Source organism: Miniopterus natalensis, chromosome 16 (assembly GCF_054644295.1).
Source record: "Miniopterus natalensis isolate mMinNat1 chromosome 16, mMinNat1.hap1, whole genome shotgun sequence".
Taxonomy (NCBI): Eukaryota; Metazoa; Chordata; class Mammalia; order Chiroptera; family Miniopteridae; genus Miniopterus; species Miniopterus natalensis.
This window is the reverse complement of record NC_142096.1, coordinates 42,996,217-43,016,567: the sequence shown is the minus strand read 5'-3', so window position 1 is coordinate 43,016,567 and position 20,351 is coordinate 42,996,217. Positions and strand designations below refer to the sequence as shown.

The window sequence follows — 20,351 nt, the reverse complement described above, 5'->3', positions numbered from 1 at the left end:
CAGTGTTAATTCTTGCAGGTGTTTAGGCACTCTGCCTGGAGTGTCCCTGTCCCGCTGTCCCGCTTTGTGTGCTGAGGCTGGCCTGGGACTAGTAATGCACTAGTCCCATTTTTAGGCAAGGAATTGGGGCTCAGTGAAGGCTCCTCCTGTGTCCTGAGCTGGGGTTCCCGGGCAGTGCCACAGACACCCATGCCCCCGTCTGCCTCCCCACCTGCTCGGGAGCCACATTTCTGAATGTGGGGGGCCTGAATCAGTAGGCACCCAGTGCCTGCTTGTTGAAGTGAGAGGGACTGTGACAGTGCTGACTTGAATTCGTGTTCTTACTCTGTCACGCTTCCTGTTAGCCCTGCCCATGTTTTGGCCCAAGTCCTGGTGGACAAGACTGGACCGACCAACAGGCAAGCCAGATGCCTTGCAGGTGCCCGAGCTGCAGAGCTGCTGGTGATGGTGACATCTCCTGGGGGGCTGGGGCTGGGTCAGAGTGTCCTCCCTGTCTGCTGTCCTCAGAAGTCTGTCACAGCTGTTCTACCTGGCCTTATCCCAGCTATGGGATTGTCCCTATCAGGCCGAGTCTTGCTGGGGCCGGGACAGGTGTGAAGTGGATGAAGGCGTACCATACCGGATGGAGCCCTTCCCTGCTTTAGGTGCATCCTGGGCTTGGTTAGGTTCTGTTGGGACTTGAGCCATCTTGGTGGGCTGTAGGTAGGTGCCATTGCAGGCAAGCAGGGTGGCCTGCTGGGGCGGGTGCCTGTCCTTAACAGGGTCATTGGCAGGGCCCAGCCATGGCCTTTGTAATCAGGCTACCCTCCGAGATGTGGATGTTCCGTGAGAAATTCCTGAGGTCAGCCCTTGCCCAGAGGATCAGGGTGCTTGTTGAGCAGGGTGGAGCTGCCCCGTAGGCTTTCCTGGTCCCAACAGGGACACAGCTGTGCCTGTGCCAGAGGCGGTCACAGCGAGCAGCCAGTGAGAGGTGTGGAGAGGGGCCCCCACTGTGTGTGTGGCTGAGGTTGGGTCCAGAGGCCTGAGTGGATGTCAGGAAGGGTCCTGGATGCTGGTGAGGCCTGAACTGAGTCTTGAAAACTGAGCATTAGCCTGGGAGGATGGGAAGAAGGCCACTCTGGGTAGCAGGAGACCAGAGGAGGGCACAGGGTACCGGGCTCCCCGCAGGACTGTCTGACTGGGCCAGGCTGCGAGGGCCTTGGGAGGTAGGTGAGGCCTGGACTTTGGTCCTGAGCAGGGAAGGGCCAGCATGAGCGGTGCTGAGGGTCCCTTGAAGAGGGCTAGAGACAGGGCTGCAGAAGCTGGGACCAAGTGTCTGGGTGGGATGGCACCCAGGGCCTGTGGCTAGAGGCTGCCTTTGGCCTTGAGAGGCATGCCGCCTCCCCTACCCCCTAGCCTGCAGGGTCCAGGCCTGTCAGCCCTATGGCTCAGTATCGGGTGGCTGGGTCTGTGTTGGTGGCAGCAGTGCTGCAGACCCCTCCATGGACAACTGGGTCTTTCTGGGGATTGGGGCTGCTCATCACCTAGATGCCCTGGGCTTCCACCTCTGGGAGAGAGCAGCTGTCCCAGTGGGGGACATGGGAGAGCAGAGCCAGGCAGTCATGCTGACCCTGGGAGCCCATCCCTGAGCTCCAGCCCCATAAGCCTTTCTTGTTTTCTTTAACTGGATCGATGGAAGACTGTCTTGTTTTGTGCCTCTGATTTCTCCTGAGAGAAGGATGGGGCCCTGGCCCGCACTGTGTTAGTGCCCTGGTACAGAAAGAGTGAGCTCCCCTGACACAGCATTGCAGCATCTTAGCCATAGGATCCTGACCGATTTCCCTCATCAGCCCTGACCTTTCTGATCCTGCCATCCTAGAGGTGGCATCAGCGCCAGTGCAGAGACATGGACACTGTGGTTCAGGGCCTTTTGGAGACATTGCTCTTGGGGTGTGGGAGGACTGCCCAGGGCACAGCTGCCCCTCTGCTGAGTGACCCTTTGGGCTGCCTCACCACTGCCTCCACTCCCACTTGCTCTGCCTGGGTGGTGAGGCATGGCCTGCTTCTGAGGTGGGTTAGCAGGAATGTAGGAGAACTGACCATCATCACCATCTGTACTATTACCATGATAGTCACCACTGTTTATTGACATCGGATATCTGCCAGGTACCTGCCAGTTTCTGTATATTCCTCAGGTGAGGGATGTGTAACTTAATAGCGTCCTGGACCCATAGGGACCTGGCAGGATTTGAACCCAGCACTTCAGCTCTGGCACTCCTGCTCCCTGGAGGACCAGCTTGGAAGAGCTTGCACAGCAGAAGATGCCTGTGAGTTAGAGGATGTCATTATGCTAATAAAGATTTAACTCAGGACCTTTCTCCCTTACTGGGCCGACCTCATAGAGAGCTGGGCCAAGGCTGAAGGTTTAAGGAGTCCAGATTTGGAAGTGTAATGTTTCTTACAGAGAGGGTAGGGTTGGCCCTGGCTGAGCTCGGAATTCCTGTCCCTGTAAGGCTGGGTGACAGGTGGGTAGAACATGCTCACCTTTGGGCTGTGGCTGGCTCCCTCTGACCTGTGAAAAGGTGTCTGGTCATCAAGTCAAGCATTTTGGGTGTTTTGGGGCTAGATGCCATGCTCAGATATTCATCTGTCCGTGTCTCTCTGTCCTCCTGTCTCCCAAGCCAGACCCTGGGTATGGTCTGAGGGGTGCAGACTGAGCTTACACTGGCTAGGAAGCTGAACATTGGGGGTGTGGGGTGGTGAATGAGGGGTAGGATGTCGTCTGGGGAAGATAGGGGCATCAAAGCTCTGTTCAGGGGACTGGTGCTGGCCAGAGCTGGCCAGAAGGAGGCGGGGTGCAACCCCACACCCTGTGCCTCAGCCACCTTTGGCTGCCCTCCAATGGGATCTATAATCCGTTCTAGCCAAGTGTTTGGCAAGGGAGTCAGAATCCATCTTTCCCTTAACAGCACAGCAGCCTCTTCCTGGCTTGGCTGCTAATAAGGAGCTGGGCACATCACTCTAGGGGGGCTCCTTCCTCACCCTCCCATTGCCCCTAGCCAGGGCGCTAATGAACTTAAGGGCTTTGAGGGTGGGCATGGGGAGGAGGGGTCTGCTGCTGCCTGGTGCGGGGTCCGGATGGCCTTCAGTTGCTGGGATGGATGCTCTGGCCCCTTTTCTTACCCTTCATGGCCCGGCTCCTTGCTAAGAGGTAGCTCCGGGGTCCCTCCTGCTGACCCTGGAGCTCAGGGCGCTGCCTCCCTCACTTGGCATTTGCAGCTACTTGAGATTCACGCTGATTGTTTTTCCAGCCTCTGGTTGACCTGCTGGTCCTGTCTCTGTTGCCTGAGCCAGCCCTTGGGTGTCAGCTCTCTGCCTTTGGCCTGGAATGGCCAGGTGTCAGCCCCACCTGGCCAGGGCTGCCCTGAGGAAGCCTGCTGTGCATACAGGGCCTGGCACCTGGGCCTGCCTCTCCTGTTTGCTCGAGTCCTTCGGCTGTCAGGGCACTGGGAGGACTGCAGACTCATGCAGTCTTGTGGCAGGTTCCTCATCGCCTTGTGGTCATTTGTCTGTGTAAGGCTCCCATGTGTCTTTTCTGTCCCTATGGGCCCAGGACAGGAAGAGCATACAATAGGTGCTCCATAAACACTCGTGCAAGCTCAAGCTTACAATTGGAAAGAACTGTTGCTCAGCCAGCAGCACTGTCCGCTGGGCTTCTGAGGTGCTGGGGCCACCTCCAAATCCCCAGGTGGCCGGCAGAGGTTAGGGGCACCGAAGGCATTGGGTAACCGGCCCCGAGCAGGTACTTCACAAATGTGGCACCCACTGCTCAGAGCGGAAGGGAGACAGTTGCTCAGAGAGGCCGGCGGCATGCCTTGGGACTCTGCTGCCAGGATGGGGAGCCTCCCAGGGCCTGCAGCTCACTGCTTCAGGGTACAGGTTAGAGAGCCGACTGGACAGGCTTTTGGCAGGTGGGGGCATGTGGGGAATGCTGCAGGGACCCTGGGGAGCATTGCCACATGGCCACTGATCAGAGCAGGGAAGGGGGGTCATTGCCTTTTGGAGCACTGGGGGTGCCTGTGTTGCCCCAAGAACTCAAAGCGAGCCCAGAGCGGGGCCGGGAGCAGAGCCGTGAGTCGCACGTAGAACCCAGGCTCTGTCTCTCCCACGCTGCCACCACACTGTGGACCCTGGATTGGGGAGAGCTACTAAACCAGTGGACTTAGGTGGTTCCTGGGAACGGGGGCTCTAGTCCCCCACCCCCTCCACCAGGTGTTGCACCCTTCCTCCCCCACCGCAGCTCTAGTTTCGTCTGTGTACCTGAGCCTTCTGAGTGCCGTTGTGTTTGAGGAAGGGATTCTGTAGCTAGGAACAGCCCTAAAATTGGCTCAGCCCTCACTTTACACGTGGGGACCCAGAGGCCAGAGCGGCTTGCTTCTGGTGGGTGCTGCCTTGGCCTGCCTCGTTTGGTCTGATAGTACAACAGGGCAGAGCGCCCGCCACCTCTTGGGCCTCTGCCCACCTGCAGGAGGGGTTTGGAGGCCAGTGGAAGGGAGCGCCCAATGGGCAGCATGCGGGTTGCTGTCTTACGGGGCAGGCGTGAAGTCAGGCAGCCAGATGGGAGCACCGCTGTGATCGGAGGGCTGAGGTCCTAATGGTGTAGGCCCACCACGTACAGGTTAACCAGCTGCACCCCACCACATGCAGATCAGCCAGATGCAAATGTATACTTTTGTTTTAACTTTTTCTTTCACAAGTCAGGTTATAACACATTTCTGCACCTTGGTGTTTATTTCTCCCTACTAAAACCAAAACACCCTGGAGATCTTTCCACATCAGCATAGAGAGCTGCTCTTTTTCTTTTGATAGTTACAGGATATTTCAAGTGTGGATATTGCAGAATCAGTTTTGTCCTTTGTTGGTGGAAATTTAGGTTATTTTGCATGTTTGCCAATTATGGGATGAATAACCTTGTTGGTATGTCATTTGGTGCATTTAAGTAGGGTAAGTGCTCCCTAGGGCAAGGCTGGGTCAGAAGAGACACGCTTTCCTGATTATGACGCACATGCCAACTGCCCTTGAGGGGACACACCAGTCACGCACCGTGGGAGGTGTGAGTGCCAGCCCCAGCCATCCCCACACGGGGTGTGGTCAAGCTTCAGACCGGGACACACTTGCCTCTCCTTTGCCATGAATGAGTTTGGTGTTGTTAATATATCGGAGAGCCGTTTTGCATTTCCTTCTCTTTGTGCTTTCTGCTCCTCTGTTCATTTTTAAAACCTGCATTCCTGATCTTTCTCCTGTGGATTATGCAAATCAGCTCTTTAGTGCCAGATGAATTCAGATCATGGGCCCCTCACTTTGTTCCTGTCCTGTTCTGCCATGTAGCAGATTTACGGAGTCCAGTTTGTCGGTGCATATATTGTGGTTTCTGGATTTTGAGTCATAGCAAGAGCTTCTTTTCTTCGAGTTTAAAAAGAAATCTAGTATTTTCGTGAAGTTTTTGCTGTTTCACTTTTAAAGTTTTGATCCATTTGTCTTTTATCCTGGCATGTGCATGTGAGGTACGGGTCTACTTTAATATTTTCCAGATGTCCAGAGGTCCTGTGTGCTCTCCCCCAGTGTTTTTGGGGTCTCATTTAGTCATGCCTTAAATTCCCATTTGTATTTAGATTTTTAAAACATGCATTTTATTGCGATGAAAACAGCGTGAGATCTCTCTCTTATCACGTTGTAAGTGTACAATGCAGCACCATGGACCGTAGGTGCCCCATTGAACAGCAGGTCTTTAGAATTTATTCATCACGTGTGTGGGGTTCTCCTGAGTGTCCCCTACCGAGCTCCCCACGCGAGCTCCCCGTCAGCTTGTCAGCACTACGAAAATGCTGGTTGCCTTTCATTGGGGCAGGAGACGGACACCTTTGTGAAACAGGGTCCCCTGTCCAGAGCAGGGATGTCATTCTATTGATCACTCCACCTCTGTCTTCCTGGGGGTTTTTAAAGTGTCTTAGAAGTTTCCGCCATTTCCTGTTAAACTTATTCCAAAGTCTGTCATCTTCTTTAGCCTCCTTTAATCTTTAGGGACAGCTCAGCAGTCTTTTTCTGCTTCCCGATGCTGACGTCTGTAGTAGACTGTCCCGTGCGGGTGTTTCTGATGTTTCTCACGGGCACATGTTTTGCAGGAGCGTCACAGCTGCGCATCGTGTTCTCCGTCCGCTGCTTCGGGAGGCGTGATGTTGGCTTGTCCATCGCTGATGCTGCTGACTCAGGTCTATCGGTTAAGGTAATGTCTGCCAAGTTTCTCCTCTGCAAAGTTACTATTTTTCCATTTTTAATGAATAAGTATCTTGGGGAAGATACTTTGAGGCTGTGAATATCCTGCTACTCACAGATTCACCCACTACCGCCAACGCCATTGGACGTTCTTGCCTGAATCGGTTACTGTTGTGATGATTGCTGACTCCATCCTTCCTCCCACAGTGATCAGTTTCTGCTCTGAGGAAGGAATTTCCCCCCTTTCCCTTATTTATTCATGTATAACACTGTGGACTCATGGATTTTTATTTTGTTCGATGGGTTGTAATTCTTTGTTACTGTTACGTGTTATCATGTTCAAATTGTCCCAGATTTGGCCAGTGGAAGCCTCTTCCAGCTGGTCCCTGTGTGCGTCTGAGATACATCCCTTCCCTTGAGCACTTCCTTACTCTTTTACATAAAAAGATGTCTTAGGTTTACCTTTTACATTCTCTGACCCCCACCCTGGAATCAGCTGTTACTCCAAGCAATTGTAATTCTTTTGAGTGAAGAATGCTGGTTTGTAACCCAAATCTGTGTGCTGGGGGTGCCCACTGCTGTGGCGTGTCGTAGTGTCTCAGTGGACAAAGCTAGCAGGTAGTGAATGTCACCCACGTGCACAGCTGTGTGAGCAAGTGTGCTTGTATGTGGTCAGGTCTGACCGCGTGTAGTTCTGTCTGCCCCTGTCGGTAGGTGATGAAACAGAACTCACACTGATGCCTCCAGGCTCTAATGAGGGGTGCCACCTGGGGAAGGAGGAGGGGAAGGGGTAGGGCGATACGGGAGTGAGGAACATGTGCTCCTGGTCCAGTGGGGAGGACCAGAGTGAGGCAGACCTGAGGCTGTAGTGCCTGGTGCAGAGTGTTGGGGAAGGAGGCCAGGAGGAAGGGACTGCAGCCAAGGGCGGGTCAGCTGCTGCCCTAGGTCTGGTCTGTCTCTCTAACTTTGGTTCAGTCAGTTTCCATTTCTGAATTTCCTTTTAAAAACTGGGGTTTGAGCTGGATAAGGGAATACCTGGCACTGGTGTGTCTGCCCACATGCCCCCCCCCCCCAGACCCATGGCAGATGTTTGTCATCTACCCTGTGACCCCAAATAGATCCCAGACATCTTTTCCACATGATACTCCTGTCTTGGTGCTAAGTATGACCAGACGCGGGACCCAGTCTGTCAGGCGGCCTGGTCTTGAGCAATGTGGTCACCTTCATCCAGGGTTTCCAAGGCACCCACCCCAAGGTCACATTCATGTGGCTGAAGCATTCTGGTGGACACGTGGGTAGCTGCCAGTGGAGGGAACTCTGGGTCCCGATGGCATCATTCCAGCTTGAGGGCTTCTGAATAACTGACTCATGGTGTCCATGGCCTCGGGGGCAGGTGCCTAGCGGGGGGGAATCACCTGGAATAGCTCCGGTGGCGGGAGCACCACTGCCGCCTTTCCTGTCCTCCGCCCTCCTAGGGAACTACCATCTCTAAGCAACACAGCCCAGGGCCTCCTGCCTCCTTGGGGCCTCCTGCCTCCCTGGAGCCTCCGAGGTGGGGTTGGTGGCTGGGCCCAGGGTGGAGCAGAGCTCTGGGTAGGGGCAGTGTCACTGCAGGTCATTTCCCAGCAGGCCTCCAGGTGAGCTGAGGCCGCCACAGCAGGAGGCTCAGGCAGTGTGTGAGGCCCTGGCTCCTTCCTTCTGCAACACCTAGCAGGAGCCTCTTCTTCCCCCAGCCTGCCTCCTTCAGGAAGCCTCCTGGGTTGCCTCCCTCCTCCCTTTTTCCTGTACCATTCCTCACACAGGGAAGGCATTAGGAATGCAGGATGTGAGGCCTGTCACTGGCCTCAGTCTTTGGCACATTCCTGGGCATGGCCCAGTTTAGGTGTTTGGGCATGACCCCCTTAAAGTCCCCTTGCTTGTTTTGGTCCAGGGGACAGGGAGGGGATAAGAAAGGACAGGGATTCCAGAGAGACAGACTAAATATCATCCCTGGAGTCAGGCCTGATGTACATGAGATCTCAGCCCATGGCCCAGCCGCTGCGTACTCCTGGCCTGGCAGTGTGACCTGGAGAGGGCTCACCGTGCATCTGGTGAGGGGACTGGGGCTGTGATGGTGAGCATGCTGTAGCCCACAGCACCTGCCTGGGCCCTGGGATGGTGGATGGGCTGCCCAGCAGCACAATTTTACCGGAGAGCCAGTTACCCAGCATTGTGGTTGTGCAGGGGTTGGGGCAGGACTGAGGAGGGGCACCTGGGGTTGACAGCATGGAGAGGACAGAGGACACGGAAGGCTGAAGGACAGAGACCCAGAGGAGGCCCCAGTGCTGGCCAGAATGTGGGGAGAGTGTGAGGTCCTGAGGGCTGTCAGCAGTGACAGGTGTGTGTGGGAAGGGGGGTGTGGGTAGGGATGAGGGTAGTGTGGGACTCAGAGGTTCCCATGATGGTGCATTGGCCTCCCTCATAGGACTGGGGTGTAGGTGGCCTGCTATGGGTGCCTCTGTACGTGTTGGACTGAGGTCCCTCCTGGAGGACACCAGACGCAGATGAATCCGTCTCACCTGGAGCAAGGCTGGGCACTTTCACTGCAGCCCAGGGTTTAGCAGCTCCCCCTCACCAGGCCCCCACATTTCCTTTGGATGGGTTGTCTCTGGGGCCCCCTGTGGGGCCATCTAGGCATGTAGCAGGGTCTAGGGGCCATTTGGAGGGAGGGTAGGAGGGTCCTGAGGGTGGCTGGAGCCCAGGAGCCCTTTGGGACTTATAGGTATTAATGTGGGAGCAGGGCTGTTGCAGAGGGGCCTGGAAGTGAGGTGACATATGGTTTGAGGGGCCAGCACCTGTTTCTAGTAAGCACCTGTTCAGGATCCCAGTGCCCTCCCCTGGGGCTGCCCTCCCTGGTACCTGTTACGGGGGGGAGACTAGGGTTGGGCTCTAGACTGGTGGGGACACAGGCCAGCTTGGGCAGGCTGGGACTGGACCATGTACTCTGTCATCAGAGAAGTCTGCAGAGCCAAGCAGGGGACACCTGCCCTTGTCACATTGATCTCTGAGGTTTGGAGCACCTTGCAGTGGAGCCTGGTCTGCCTGGGGGCGAGAACCTGGGCAGGGTGCAGCCTCCTGAGCTGTCCTCTAGCTCTAACCTGTAGAGGGGCTGCAAGGTCACACACTGAGTGGCAGGTGGAGGGCTGGCAGGGTGGGCCTCTGTCCTGGACATGCTTGGGGAGGTGCCGCGTGTTGGGGGTGAGGGTCTGTGGGCGGCTGGCCTTGGTGGGCACCCCACCAGCTCCCGCAGCCACAGGCATGGGGGCTCATTTTCTCCTCTAACTTGGCAGTTTCGTTTTGCCCTAGAAAACATTTCCCCAAGGGCAGGCTTTGGTGAGCAGTGGTTCACATACTCCTTAGTCTGTCCCTGTCCCAGGGGTGGGGTTGGGCCACCATAGGCCACGAGCTGGGGTCTGTCGTGGGGCTGAGGCCATTGTCAGGCCAACACTGACTTGAGTTGTCCAGCCTCACGTGTCTGCCTGTGGCCTGGTTAGGATGTGAGTGAACACAGTGGCCCCAGCCTGGCTACAGTGGCCCAGGCCTCCCAGAAGGAGCAAACTCAGCCATGTCACCATCCTAGTCCCTGAAGGACAGGACGGCTATACTCCCAGAACCCTGTCCTAGCCTTGCCCTGGCCCTGGAGCCAGGTCAGCAGGGCGCAGCCTGGAGCCGTATCCGGGTACTCCCTTCTTGTGGCCTGGGGGCTTTGTTCTGGGGCTGGCTGTGTTGCTGGGGCATTCCCTGGCACCCTCGCTTCCTCTGCTGCCCTGTGAACAGGATCTGGGCAGCACAAGGACAGATGGCTCTCTTCAGGCTGCTGGGGGTGGTGCCCAGGGAAGAGCCAGGCGCCAGCCCAGGGCACAAGGCTGGAGCAGGCTGGCAGCCCCGGTGGGCGGTCACGGAAGCCGCTCAGTAGGAGGTTTCCTAGGAAGCGGACATTGTTCCTGTGACCTCTGTCTGGCAGCTTTGGGGCAGTCTGGGGCCATTCCTGGGCACCACAGCCGATCAGCGTCTGCCCAGCCCTGTGGCCTGGTCCTACTGTGGCTTCCGCCTGCCAGGCTGCCAGCTGCCCTCTCCTTTGTCCAGCTGCCCCCTCCTCCTTCCCCTCTGGCCCCGCTATAGCCTGCAGCCTGCCCTTGCCAGTGGGGACAGCTCAGTTGTGAAGTCAGGGCATGACCTGGCTGCAGGTGGAGAGTGGGAGCAGCAGGAGAGAGCAGAGGGCACAGCCTGGGCACAGGACACGGGGAACATGGAGTCTGGTTTGGCAGCTGAGTGCCCCATGGCCCCTGGCTTCTGGATTCTAGTGTGCTGAGCAGGTGGGCAGTGAGCCTCAGGCAGGAGACACGTGTTGGCGTTTCCTCTTCCCGATAGTGCCCTCTGGCTGGGGCAACTCTGGGGCTTCCATGTGCTGAACAGACACGGGCTATCCACATGTTCCAGGCAGCGAAGTGAGATTGCAAGTCCGAGGGGGCAGCGGGCTGGGATCCCCCTTCGCTCCCACCCTCTAGGACTGAGTATGCTCATTACCCTTCACTTGCCACTTTTGCCCCTCGGTCCCTTCTGGCTACTCCGCCTGTGGCCAGGCGAATTGTGGGTACTTGGGCTGGGAAGGTCCCTAGTTTTGCCTACCCAGCCTCTGTCACTTCCTCCAGTTGGCCCTGGTCTCTCCTTTGCCCTTGCTGTTCCTCCTGTCTTTCCAGAGTGCCCCTGCCCCTCTCGTGTCAGACCCAGCTGGGCCACCTACTTCCTGCCCCTGCTCAGATCCTGCAGCCTCCTCTGGGAGCTGCCTAAGCCCCCCCCACCCCCCCCAGTCTGGGGCTCCTGCTGCACCCCCAGGTCTCTGTAAGCTCCTGTCAGAGCCCTCGTCCCTGTATATTGCAGCTGACTCTGAGAAGTATTCAGGTCTCCAAGGCCAGGCCCAGGCCCACCTCGCCCACATTGGACACAGTGCCTGGTCCACAGCGGGTATGCAGGTGTGTCTATGGAACTGGACCCAGTCCTCTTGGGTCCCTGTGCCTGCCTGAGGTCCACCTGAACCTGGACAAAGTTGGTGGTTCTCCAGGGCCACCCTCTGGAGATTGGAGGATGGTGCTGGGTCTTGTCCGCTTGGGGAGACACCCATAGCTGCCACCCTGCTTTCAGACTGATTATTTATTTATTTAAAAAATATCTTTATTGATTTTAGAGAGAGGAAGGGAAAGGGAGAGAGAGATCGAAACATCAATGATGAGAGAGTCATTGATCTGCTGCCTCGTGCACGCCCCCTGCTGGGGATCGAGCCCACAGCCCAGGCATGTGCCCTGACCTGGAATCGAAACACAATCTCCTGGATCCTAGGTCGATGCCCTTTCTGTAGAATCCATCAGGATCCCCAGCTTGTGCTCTGAGGATCCCCGTGGGTCCCTGAGGTCCTCCCTCTGCCAGCTCCCCCATGGGGCCAGATTTCTTCACATGCTCCACCCAGAACAGTGTTGCATGGGAGGGGTTTGAGAGCACAGCCTGTTTGCTCAGCCTGCCTATGGACTTACAGAGGGTAAGAACTCGCTGTTTGCACTGTGTGGTTTGTTTGGGAAAATGGAGTTATTTTTCATGAAGAGATGTTATATATGTTAACAGATAATGAGCTTACTGTTATTTTTCTTTTCTTTATTTCCTAAAATTTGTCTTTATTGATTTCAGAGAGAGAAAGGGAGAGGGAGAGAGAGAGATAGAAACATCAATGATGAGAGTCATTGATTGGCTGCTTCCTACATGCCACTGACAGGATCGAGCCCACAACCTGGGCATGTGCCCTGACCGGGAATCGAACCTCCATCTCCCGGATCCTAGGTCGATGCTGAACCTCTGAGCCATGCCCGGCCAGGCACTGTTGTTATTTTTAAATGAATTAAGTATTTTTTAAAAACTTCATTTTCATTTCTAGTGTGATAAATAGCGATGGATGTAATCCCCATAAACCACAGCTCTTTGAGATCCTTGATAATTCCTAGCTGGGGACTGAGATAGCTGGGGCCCACCACGCAGATGGCCTCCTGCCCTGTTCTGGATGGCCAGCAGCACGGGCTATGCAGGAATAGGTCAGGGCCAGGGTCCTGGTGGCCCAGCTGGACCCAGAGCTTGGGTCTGCTCCTGGTGCTCACTGTGGCCGCAAGCCTTCCTTCTGCCGAGGATTCTGTGAGGGCAAGTTGAGCAGGGGCTATAAAGTGCTGAGAGCCCAGCCTGGCCTGCACGGGGCTCCGCTGAAGTTGTTAGCAGGTGGCAGAGCAGACCAGTGCCAGAAAGGCCTCACATGCACTAGGTCGTGGGCCTGGGTGTCCCCTGCGGTGCGTGCATAGGCACATCAAGAAAACTGGTGACACTGGAAGGTCACAGGTGATAGTTTTCAGGCTGGAGAGGTCCCCCCCCCCACTTCCCTGGAGCTGCAGTTCATGGGGGTGCAGGCCGGGCAGGCACATGCCTGGCAGCAAGCTCAGGATCCTGCCTGTCACCCTGTTCTGAGCACCATGTCAGCTCCCTTCCACAGCCGCTTGGAGGGGCCAGCCTTCCGTCCCTCATTTACAGAGGAGGGAGCTGAGCCCAGAGGGCCAGTGGCTGGTCCAGGCTGTGCAGGCAGCAAGTAGCTGAGGTGGGTTCAGCCCCAGGCAGCTTGCCCCCTGCCCTCCTGCCATCCTGTGTGGCTCAGGCTCTCAGAGCTGCAGACAGAGGTTCGGCAGGTGGCATGAGCCTGGTGCAGCGCTCAGCTCTAGCGGTGCCATGGGGACCAGTGTATAGGGAGGGACCCAGCGGTCTCAGGCGCCAGGCAGGGCGGGCTTGCTCAGGGGAGAGCAGGGGAGCTGGGGCTCCAGTGGGGTCTGCTGTGGTCTTTGAGAGGGGACCTGCGGGAGCATTGTTCTCAGTGTCTCCACACCAGACATTGGACAGGAGTTTCACCTGAAAGGGGCTCACTGAGCTGAGATGTGGGCATGGACCGGCTGGGGTGAAGAAGCAGAGGGGTCGGCTCCGGGCCCGGTGTGCACTCGGTGCGCACCCAGAATCTGAGCACTAACCATTCTCCCTCCCTAACCTGGTGTCTATGTTTCCTCCAGCTCCATGAGAAGGCGGCGGCCCTCCCCTCTGTAAGAAGATGTCATATGGATCCATCACTGGCAGCAGCGGGCTGGAGAGCTGTGGCCCTTTTGGGGGACCCTCGAGACAAGACTATCAGCCCCTAGGTAATGACAGCGCTGGCAGTGTGGGTTAGGAGGAGGGGGGGCAGCAGTGGGCAGGTCTCCGCCATGTCACGTGTATTGGTGGCCGTAGCTGGGTCCTGTCCCTTTGAGCAGTGCTGCCTGTGACCAGGGTGACACTGGCCCTGGTGGGGGTGGGCTGTAGGTGTTGGGCGGAGTCAGCCTTTTCTGCCTGGTTTTGCTCCGTGTGTCTGACCCTCCACAGCACCTGCTGAGGTTGTGGCTCTTGGAACCTTGTTTAATGGAACTGCATGGTTTGCTTTTTTCTGTAGCTGGTTTTGCTCCTGAGTCACAGAGGGCATGGCTTTGAGGAGGAGCAGATCACTGGGACAGAAACGCCCCCTCTGTTTCTCTGCTCTGTGTGAGTGAAACATGGTTTCTGTACCTGGTCCCGGTGCGAGGGTCGGTCATGGTGGCCTGTTTGGGCCCTGCTGCAGGGCAGTGCTGGGGCCTGTGGGTGTGGACTGGTCTCTTCTGGTTAAAACTTGCATTTCTCTTGAAACTAATGGGATGGATCATTTTTTTCTGTTTAGTAGGCATTCGGACCTCTCCTACAGTTAACTCTTTGGTTCTCTCTTGAGTTTGTCTTGTTAGTGATTTGCATGCTGTCCTGTGTGTCCTGGCAGTCAGAGCCATGTCAGCTTTGCCGCAAACATCTCCCCCTGTTGGGTTTGCTCTGCAGGAGGGTGCCTGCCGGGGACAGGAGCCTCAGTGTAACACCTGCAGTGGCCAGTCACTGCTGCCATGGTTTGTGTTTCTCTGTCTAGTTTTAAATTCTTTGGCAAGATGATAATGATTTTACCTGTACTTTCCTCTAAAGCTGACACAGTTTTCCTATTTCAATCTTCCAGTCAGCTGGTGTCCCTGAGAGAGGGACCCCTTTGCAGATGACCAGAACTCCATTCTCACACTTCCAATCCAGCAGCAGTCAGGGTCCCATTGCACCACAGAGCACCATGCCCACAGGTCCCAGTGAGATCCATACCCAGTCCATTGCTACACCCTGTAAGTCCCTGTGGATTCTCCTTCATCTCCCCCCCTCCAAAGTTTATTTCTGGAAGAAACCAGGTTTTTCCTTGGAGTGTAATGGATTTTGTCCGAAGACTTTATGTCCTGGCATTTTGCTATAAACTTTTTTATAATGCAATAATTTATAGAATCTTGAGTTTTATTGTCGACATGATGGTATCATTTGTGGATAAGGACAGTTTTTTCTTCTTTTCCACTGCTTTCACCATTATTTCTTGTTCCTCCTTCCTGTGCTAGCTGGGACCTCTGTACCATGTCGAGTGGGAGTGGTGATTATATTCTGTATCAGTTTTTGGAAGAACTGGACCTAGTTTTCTCTGTGGTAAGATTTTCAATTGCCAGTTAATTTTTCTAGTTGTGAAAAACAGTCAGGTTCTCTGTTTCCTCTTGGGTCAGCTTTGTTACATTGCGTTTTTCTGGTCACTTGTCCGCTCACCTCAGTGATCAAGTTTACTGAAATCAGATTGTACAGAGTAGCTGACTATAAGGCGGGGCAGCCATTTGCTGGCTGTGCCCCGACCACCTGGATGGGCTGTACTCGCAGTCAGGGCTGCACTGGGGGCCTTGGGGGGCTGCTGTTCTTACATCGTCACAACCTGTTTATTTCCTGATACCATTTATTTTACCTCCCTCTTTTTTTCTTTTGTAATCATTGTGTACAGAGACATGGCCATTTATAAGCTTCTCCAAAGAACTGACTTTGGGTCCTTGAGTCCCTCCTGTTCTGTGCTAGTTTTAAAGTTTGGTTCCTGTTCATATTCTTATTTCCCTCCTTTCTTTGCATTGAGCTGCTTTATTTTCCTAACTCCTGAGTTGGATGTTTATTTACCTCATTCATATTTACTTTTTATTTTATTCTAATAACAGTATTTAAGGTTATTTAAAAAATTACTGCTCTAGGTGAATGTCAAACATTTGAAAATATGTGTAGTAGTCTTATTAATGATGAGCTGCAAGTATTTTCTTATTTCCATTATGAGTTTTTGACCCAGGGTTTGTTTAGAATTGTGTTGGTCATTTTCAAACATGCTGTTTTCCTGGTTGTCTTTTCAAAATGGTTTCTGACTTTACCAAGTTTCTCTCAGAAAAGCATCTGCGTTGTCCCAATTTTTGGACAGTTGTTCAGATGGGGCTGCTTCTGGGATGTTGGGTGTGGTCCCGGTCCCTGATACTCCTCTCTGCGGGTGACCCAGGAAGGCTGCCGGGAGGCGGGGCTGGGAGGGACGTTCTGGGTGCAGAAGCAGCTGCCATCACCTGTGCCTGCTGTGCCCCAAGCAGGGCTGGGCGCACGGGACCCGAGGTAATGATGCAGAGCTGCGGGGAGCTCTTCACAGTAAATCTGGGCACAGATGCGACAAAAAGACAACTGGCAGATTATTGACACATAAAGAACTCATAAATGGGAGGAAACACTCCAGATCTCCTGGAAATGGGCCAGCGCTGTGAGGAGATAGGAAATGGGGATGTCTCAGGGCCTGAGAAGTCCAGCCTCCCTGGGACCCAGGAAGGGGGAGTGACATCAGTGCCGTGTGGGGCCGGGTTGTGTGGGCTGCTTCTGGCCCTGCCGTGGACTGTGAGGAAACCCCATCGGAAACGTTGCCGAGGTGCTGGCTGTAGCATGATTTACAAGAGAAAATTCAGAAATGCTGCCAGTAGGAGTGAGCCTCACTTATGATGGGAGGCGAGGCAGTGGTCAGGGTTGGTTGTAGAAGAATGTGGGGCGACTTCTGTACTATCCAGCATAGTGACAGACATGGGAGCAGACGTGGGGAATGACAGTGGAGCCACGTCCATAGTCTTCCCATTGGGCAGTGTCCCTGCCCCCAGTGTCAACCCTGCTCACCTTGGATGCTGTGGCTGCAAATGGTCTTTATTGTTTTCTTGGTGATTGTCTGCATTGAAGGGTTTTCCTGCAATTGTGTGTATTATTCTAATAATCAGAAACAAACAGTAATTGTCTCTGGGCAAGTTCCCCCCCAAACTCAAGGGTCATGTGATTCCAGAGCACAGATCAGATGGCCCCTCCACAGATGTCTGGCGGCTATGTGGAGTAACCAGGGGGAGGCGAACAGGGCCTGGATTTCTGGTGACCAGATGCTGCTTTGGTGAAGTCACAGGGCAGCAATGTGGGCTGCCAGTCAGGCCTGTGGCCTCCCTGCACCTGCAGGAGAGGCTCTGAGGTGACCTGAGCAGATGCTGTCAGAGAGAGAGACAGAAACATCGATGTGAGAGAGAAACATCTATTTTATGCGCTCTAACCAGACATTGAACTCACAACATAGGTATGTGCTTTGATGAGGAATTGAACCCGCAACCTTTTTAGTGTATGGGACGGTGCTGCAACCAACTGAGCCACCTGGCCGGGGCGGGGCCTCCTTTTTACACACTGATGTCTGGGCATCAGTCACTAGGCTTGGGTTTTGGACCAGGAGTGTATGCCTGCAGGGAGCCTTGCCTGGCGTCGGGGAAGGAGGCCCTTCCTGGAGGCTCCCACAGAGCCCTTCAGAAAGAGGGAGAGCAGTGGGCCCTGCCCTCTTGGGAGATGGGCCCTTTCCTGAGGCTTAGGGTTGGACACTCAGACCTGCAGAGCCGATTCTTCGCACAGCTGTTTGGAGACCTGAGGTGCCTGCTGCTCTGCGTGGGCCTTGCTCTGCCAGTGGTGCCCTGAGCCACCATGTGGGCAGGCTGGGCATAACTGTGATGTCCCTTGCTGTCTGTAGAGTACGCTAAATGTTGGATGGAGTATGGAATCTGCCATTTCCCCTGCTCGTCGCCAGAGAGCAACCTGCAGGACCCCTGTGTGGGCAAGGACAAGACTTGTGATCTAGGACCATCAGGCCCAAGGGCCAGGAAGCAAGGTACTTCCACTGGGATGCTGGGTCTGGGGTCCCAGGGAAGGCCGTTGGAGATACTGAGCAGTGAGGAGTGAAGATCAGTGGGTGGGAAGCCAGGGGCTCAGGCCAGGGGAGCCTGGGTAGAAGCTGTGGCGTGGCCCAGCCCATCTCCACAGCCCCACTAGTCTCAAGGACTGCGAATGTTGGAATGGGGCAGGACCTGTGCCAGGAGGGTTGTCACCTGCTGTGACATCCAGGCCCAGGCCCAGGCCCAGCCCCTGGACCTGCTCATCTGGCCCCTTCACACCCCACAGCCTGGGTGAGGGAGGTTGGGTCCTGGGATGTACTTTAGGACAAGGGGGAGTGGGCATCTGAGACCAGGCTGTCGCCACCTGCCCGCCCTCCTGCTCTGAGGCCAGGACTCACGCCGAGGACAGAAGGCACATGTCAGCAGCACCCTCAGGGTTCTTGGCCAGGGCATCTGGAGTGTCATTGGTGAGGGCCACCCCCAGGCAAGCGATGTCTTAGAAGCAGCCTCAGCCCTGGCCCCAGGGACAGCTGCCTGGCCTGTCTTGCTCCTTTGTCCCTTACAGTGGCTCTGGGATACAGGCAGGGCCAGTGTAGCCCCCTTTGGAGATGGAAGTGAAGTGTTCTGCTGAATGGCACCCAGCCAGGCAGTGGTGGTCTAGGACTTGGACTCAGACCTCTCGACACCCAGCAGGGAGGGGTGGTGGCCTATGTTCGAGAGTGGGCAGCAGTGTCCTGGAGCTGCCACCCCACTCTCATGGCCCAGGCCTTAAACATCTGCCTTTTAGTGCCTTTCCAGGGCCAGGGGCTGTCCCTGAAGGCTGAGGGATGCCGGAGCCCACCTTGTTACCCACTGCCAGCCTGAGGAAGGATTCGGTAGCCAGGGCCCATGGCCAGATGGTGGGGCCCAGCACCTCCTGGGCCAAGAAGAGGAAGCCCAACTTTTGTCCGCAGGAGACAGAGGTGCTGGTGTCCAAAGTCAGCAAGCACCACTAGCTGCTGCTCAGCTCAGGGCTGCTGAAGGCTGAGCCGACCCGCAGGTACCGCGTGTGGAGCCACGTTCTGCAGGCTGTGAATGCGCTGGGCTACTGCCAGTGCGACCTCATGGATCTCAAGCACAAGTGGACCCGCTTGCCATTGTGCAAACTGGCTGACCTGTAGGACAGCCCCAGGCCCTGGCCTCATGCCTTGGAGCAGATGGTGGCCAAGACCTTTTGCTAGGCCCTGCCCTCCGGGGGCTTTGTCTTGGAGCCACCCAGAGGTGAGTCCCTGCCCCAGGTCACCTGTAAATGGAGGGCAGAGACCCGGCTCCAGGTCTAGGCTGCTGCAGGCTCCTCCTCCTGCAGAGGACTCCCCCTGCTCCCCTCCCACGGCCATCTGAATTTTTCCTGTGGGTTCATTCTCTGTCCCCAACCCTGTATCCGTCCCTCCGTCCATCTGTCCATCCGTCCATCCGTCCATCTGTCCATCCATCCATCTGTCCATCCACCCACGCACCCAACCGCTTCACTGAGTTTGTCTTCCTCCTCAGTTCTGCCTCAGGTCCATCCCTCACCCGCTGCAGAGCGAGAGCTGGCTGGACAGACGGGGCACAGCTTCTCTCAGAGCACCTCGTCCTACCTTAGGACCGTGGCTGCAGTGAAGAAATAGTTTCTTTTGCTGCCAGTGTGACACATAGTTTTCAAAATGGGACTAACCCTCTGTCATCCCATCATCCTGACATTTCTCTGCCCTGTCCCCCCTCCTTCCCCACTCTGTGCTGTCCTATCCCCTGTTCTCCCTGCCCTGTGCTCTCCTGTCCTTTCTGTTAAATAAAGTACTCGTGCTGACTTTCTGAGCTTCTCTCACGACCTGGGTGTCAGACCTGTGGTTTGGAATGCCTGGCCTGTTGCTAGTGTGATGCACTTGGTCCCAGTAGCACTAGGGGCTGCAGCAGCCGTGGCGCTGAAGGATGAGGGTTTTGCAGTCCCCACATTGTGTCCACTGCTCAGGCATCAGTCCTCTGCATGTGGAAGCTGCCCAGATAGGTCACAGCACCTGGGACTGGCCAAGAGCCTTGGCTGCAACAGATGGAATTTGCTCCCTTCCAGAAACGGCCCAGATCTGTTCTCGCCCAGCCAGTGTGCAGCAAGAGCTGAGATGTGCTGGGCACCACAAAACCTACGGTGCCTGGGAGGTGGTGAGCGTCTGAGCAGGCCCCCCCACTGGCCGAGGGTGTCTGTGTTTGCAGGCTGCAGCCTCCCGTGCGGCCCCAGGAGAGACGGGCACAGTGGCAGCCCCAGGCCATGCAGGCTGCCCTCCTGCAGGAGTGTGCTGGCTGTCTAGACCCAGGAGTCTTTGCTGGGAGAGCCTCTCCTCTTGGCAGTTGGGGTGGAGTTGGGGGGAGGTGAGGGGAATACGAGGGGTGTGTGTGGGTCACTTTCTTTTGAGCCCTCTGGTCTCAGGTGGGTGCTGGAGTTAGGTCCCAGGGGCGTTTCTAATTCCTCCCATAGCCTTTGACCTTGAAACAGGGCCAGAACTTTAAAACAAAGCTAGCAGCGAGCACCGGCTCTGTCCCCTTTTGATGCCAGGCGAGTGGGGTACACTGCGCCCGGGCAAGGGCAGTGATCAGCATGCCTCCTCGGGCCCTGCCCTCTGCCTTTTCCTTCCGGCCATTGTCACCTGTGGGAACTTATGTCCCTGGGCCCTCATGCAGCATGGGGGGGGGGGGGGCGTCTGTGGCCTGTCCACGGGGCTGCTCCTCACCGGCCCAGGCAGAGCCCAGGCCCCGACCTCGTGGTTATCCAGATACCTGCTCTCCACGTGGCCTGTGGAGGCTACCTCTTCCCGCGACCGCAGTGCACTCAGGCTCCTCAGATCACTGAGCTCGGGGGAAGGTCACAGGGTGCTGTAGGCTCTGTGCCGACCAGGGAGTGCTCTGTGGGTTCTGCCAGGTCCCCTCCTG

At 55.9% G+C, this 20,351-nt stretch overlaps 1 protein-coding gene across 1 annotated transcript in view; it reads left to right on the top strand.

Moving 5' to 3' along the window:
* The first annotated feature begins 6,103 nt into the window (after positions 1 to 6,103).
* The window catches only part of TSNARE1 (t-SNARE domain containing 1), a 55,126-nt gene continuing 40,878 nt past the window's right edge, over positions 6,104 to 20,351 (top strand). The window contains 4 exon segments of the mRNA XM_087825527.1: positions 6,104 to 6,262; positions 13,377 to 13,502; positions 17,267 to 17,404; positions 18,207 to 18,666. Coding sequence (XP_087681653.1) covers positions 13,415 to 13,502; positions 17,267 to 17,404; positions 18,207 to 18,666 — 686 coding nt within the window. The 5' untranslated portion in view covers positions 6,104 to 6,262; positions 13,377 to 13,414.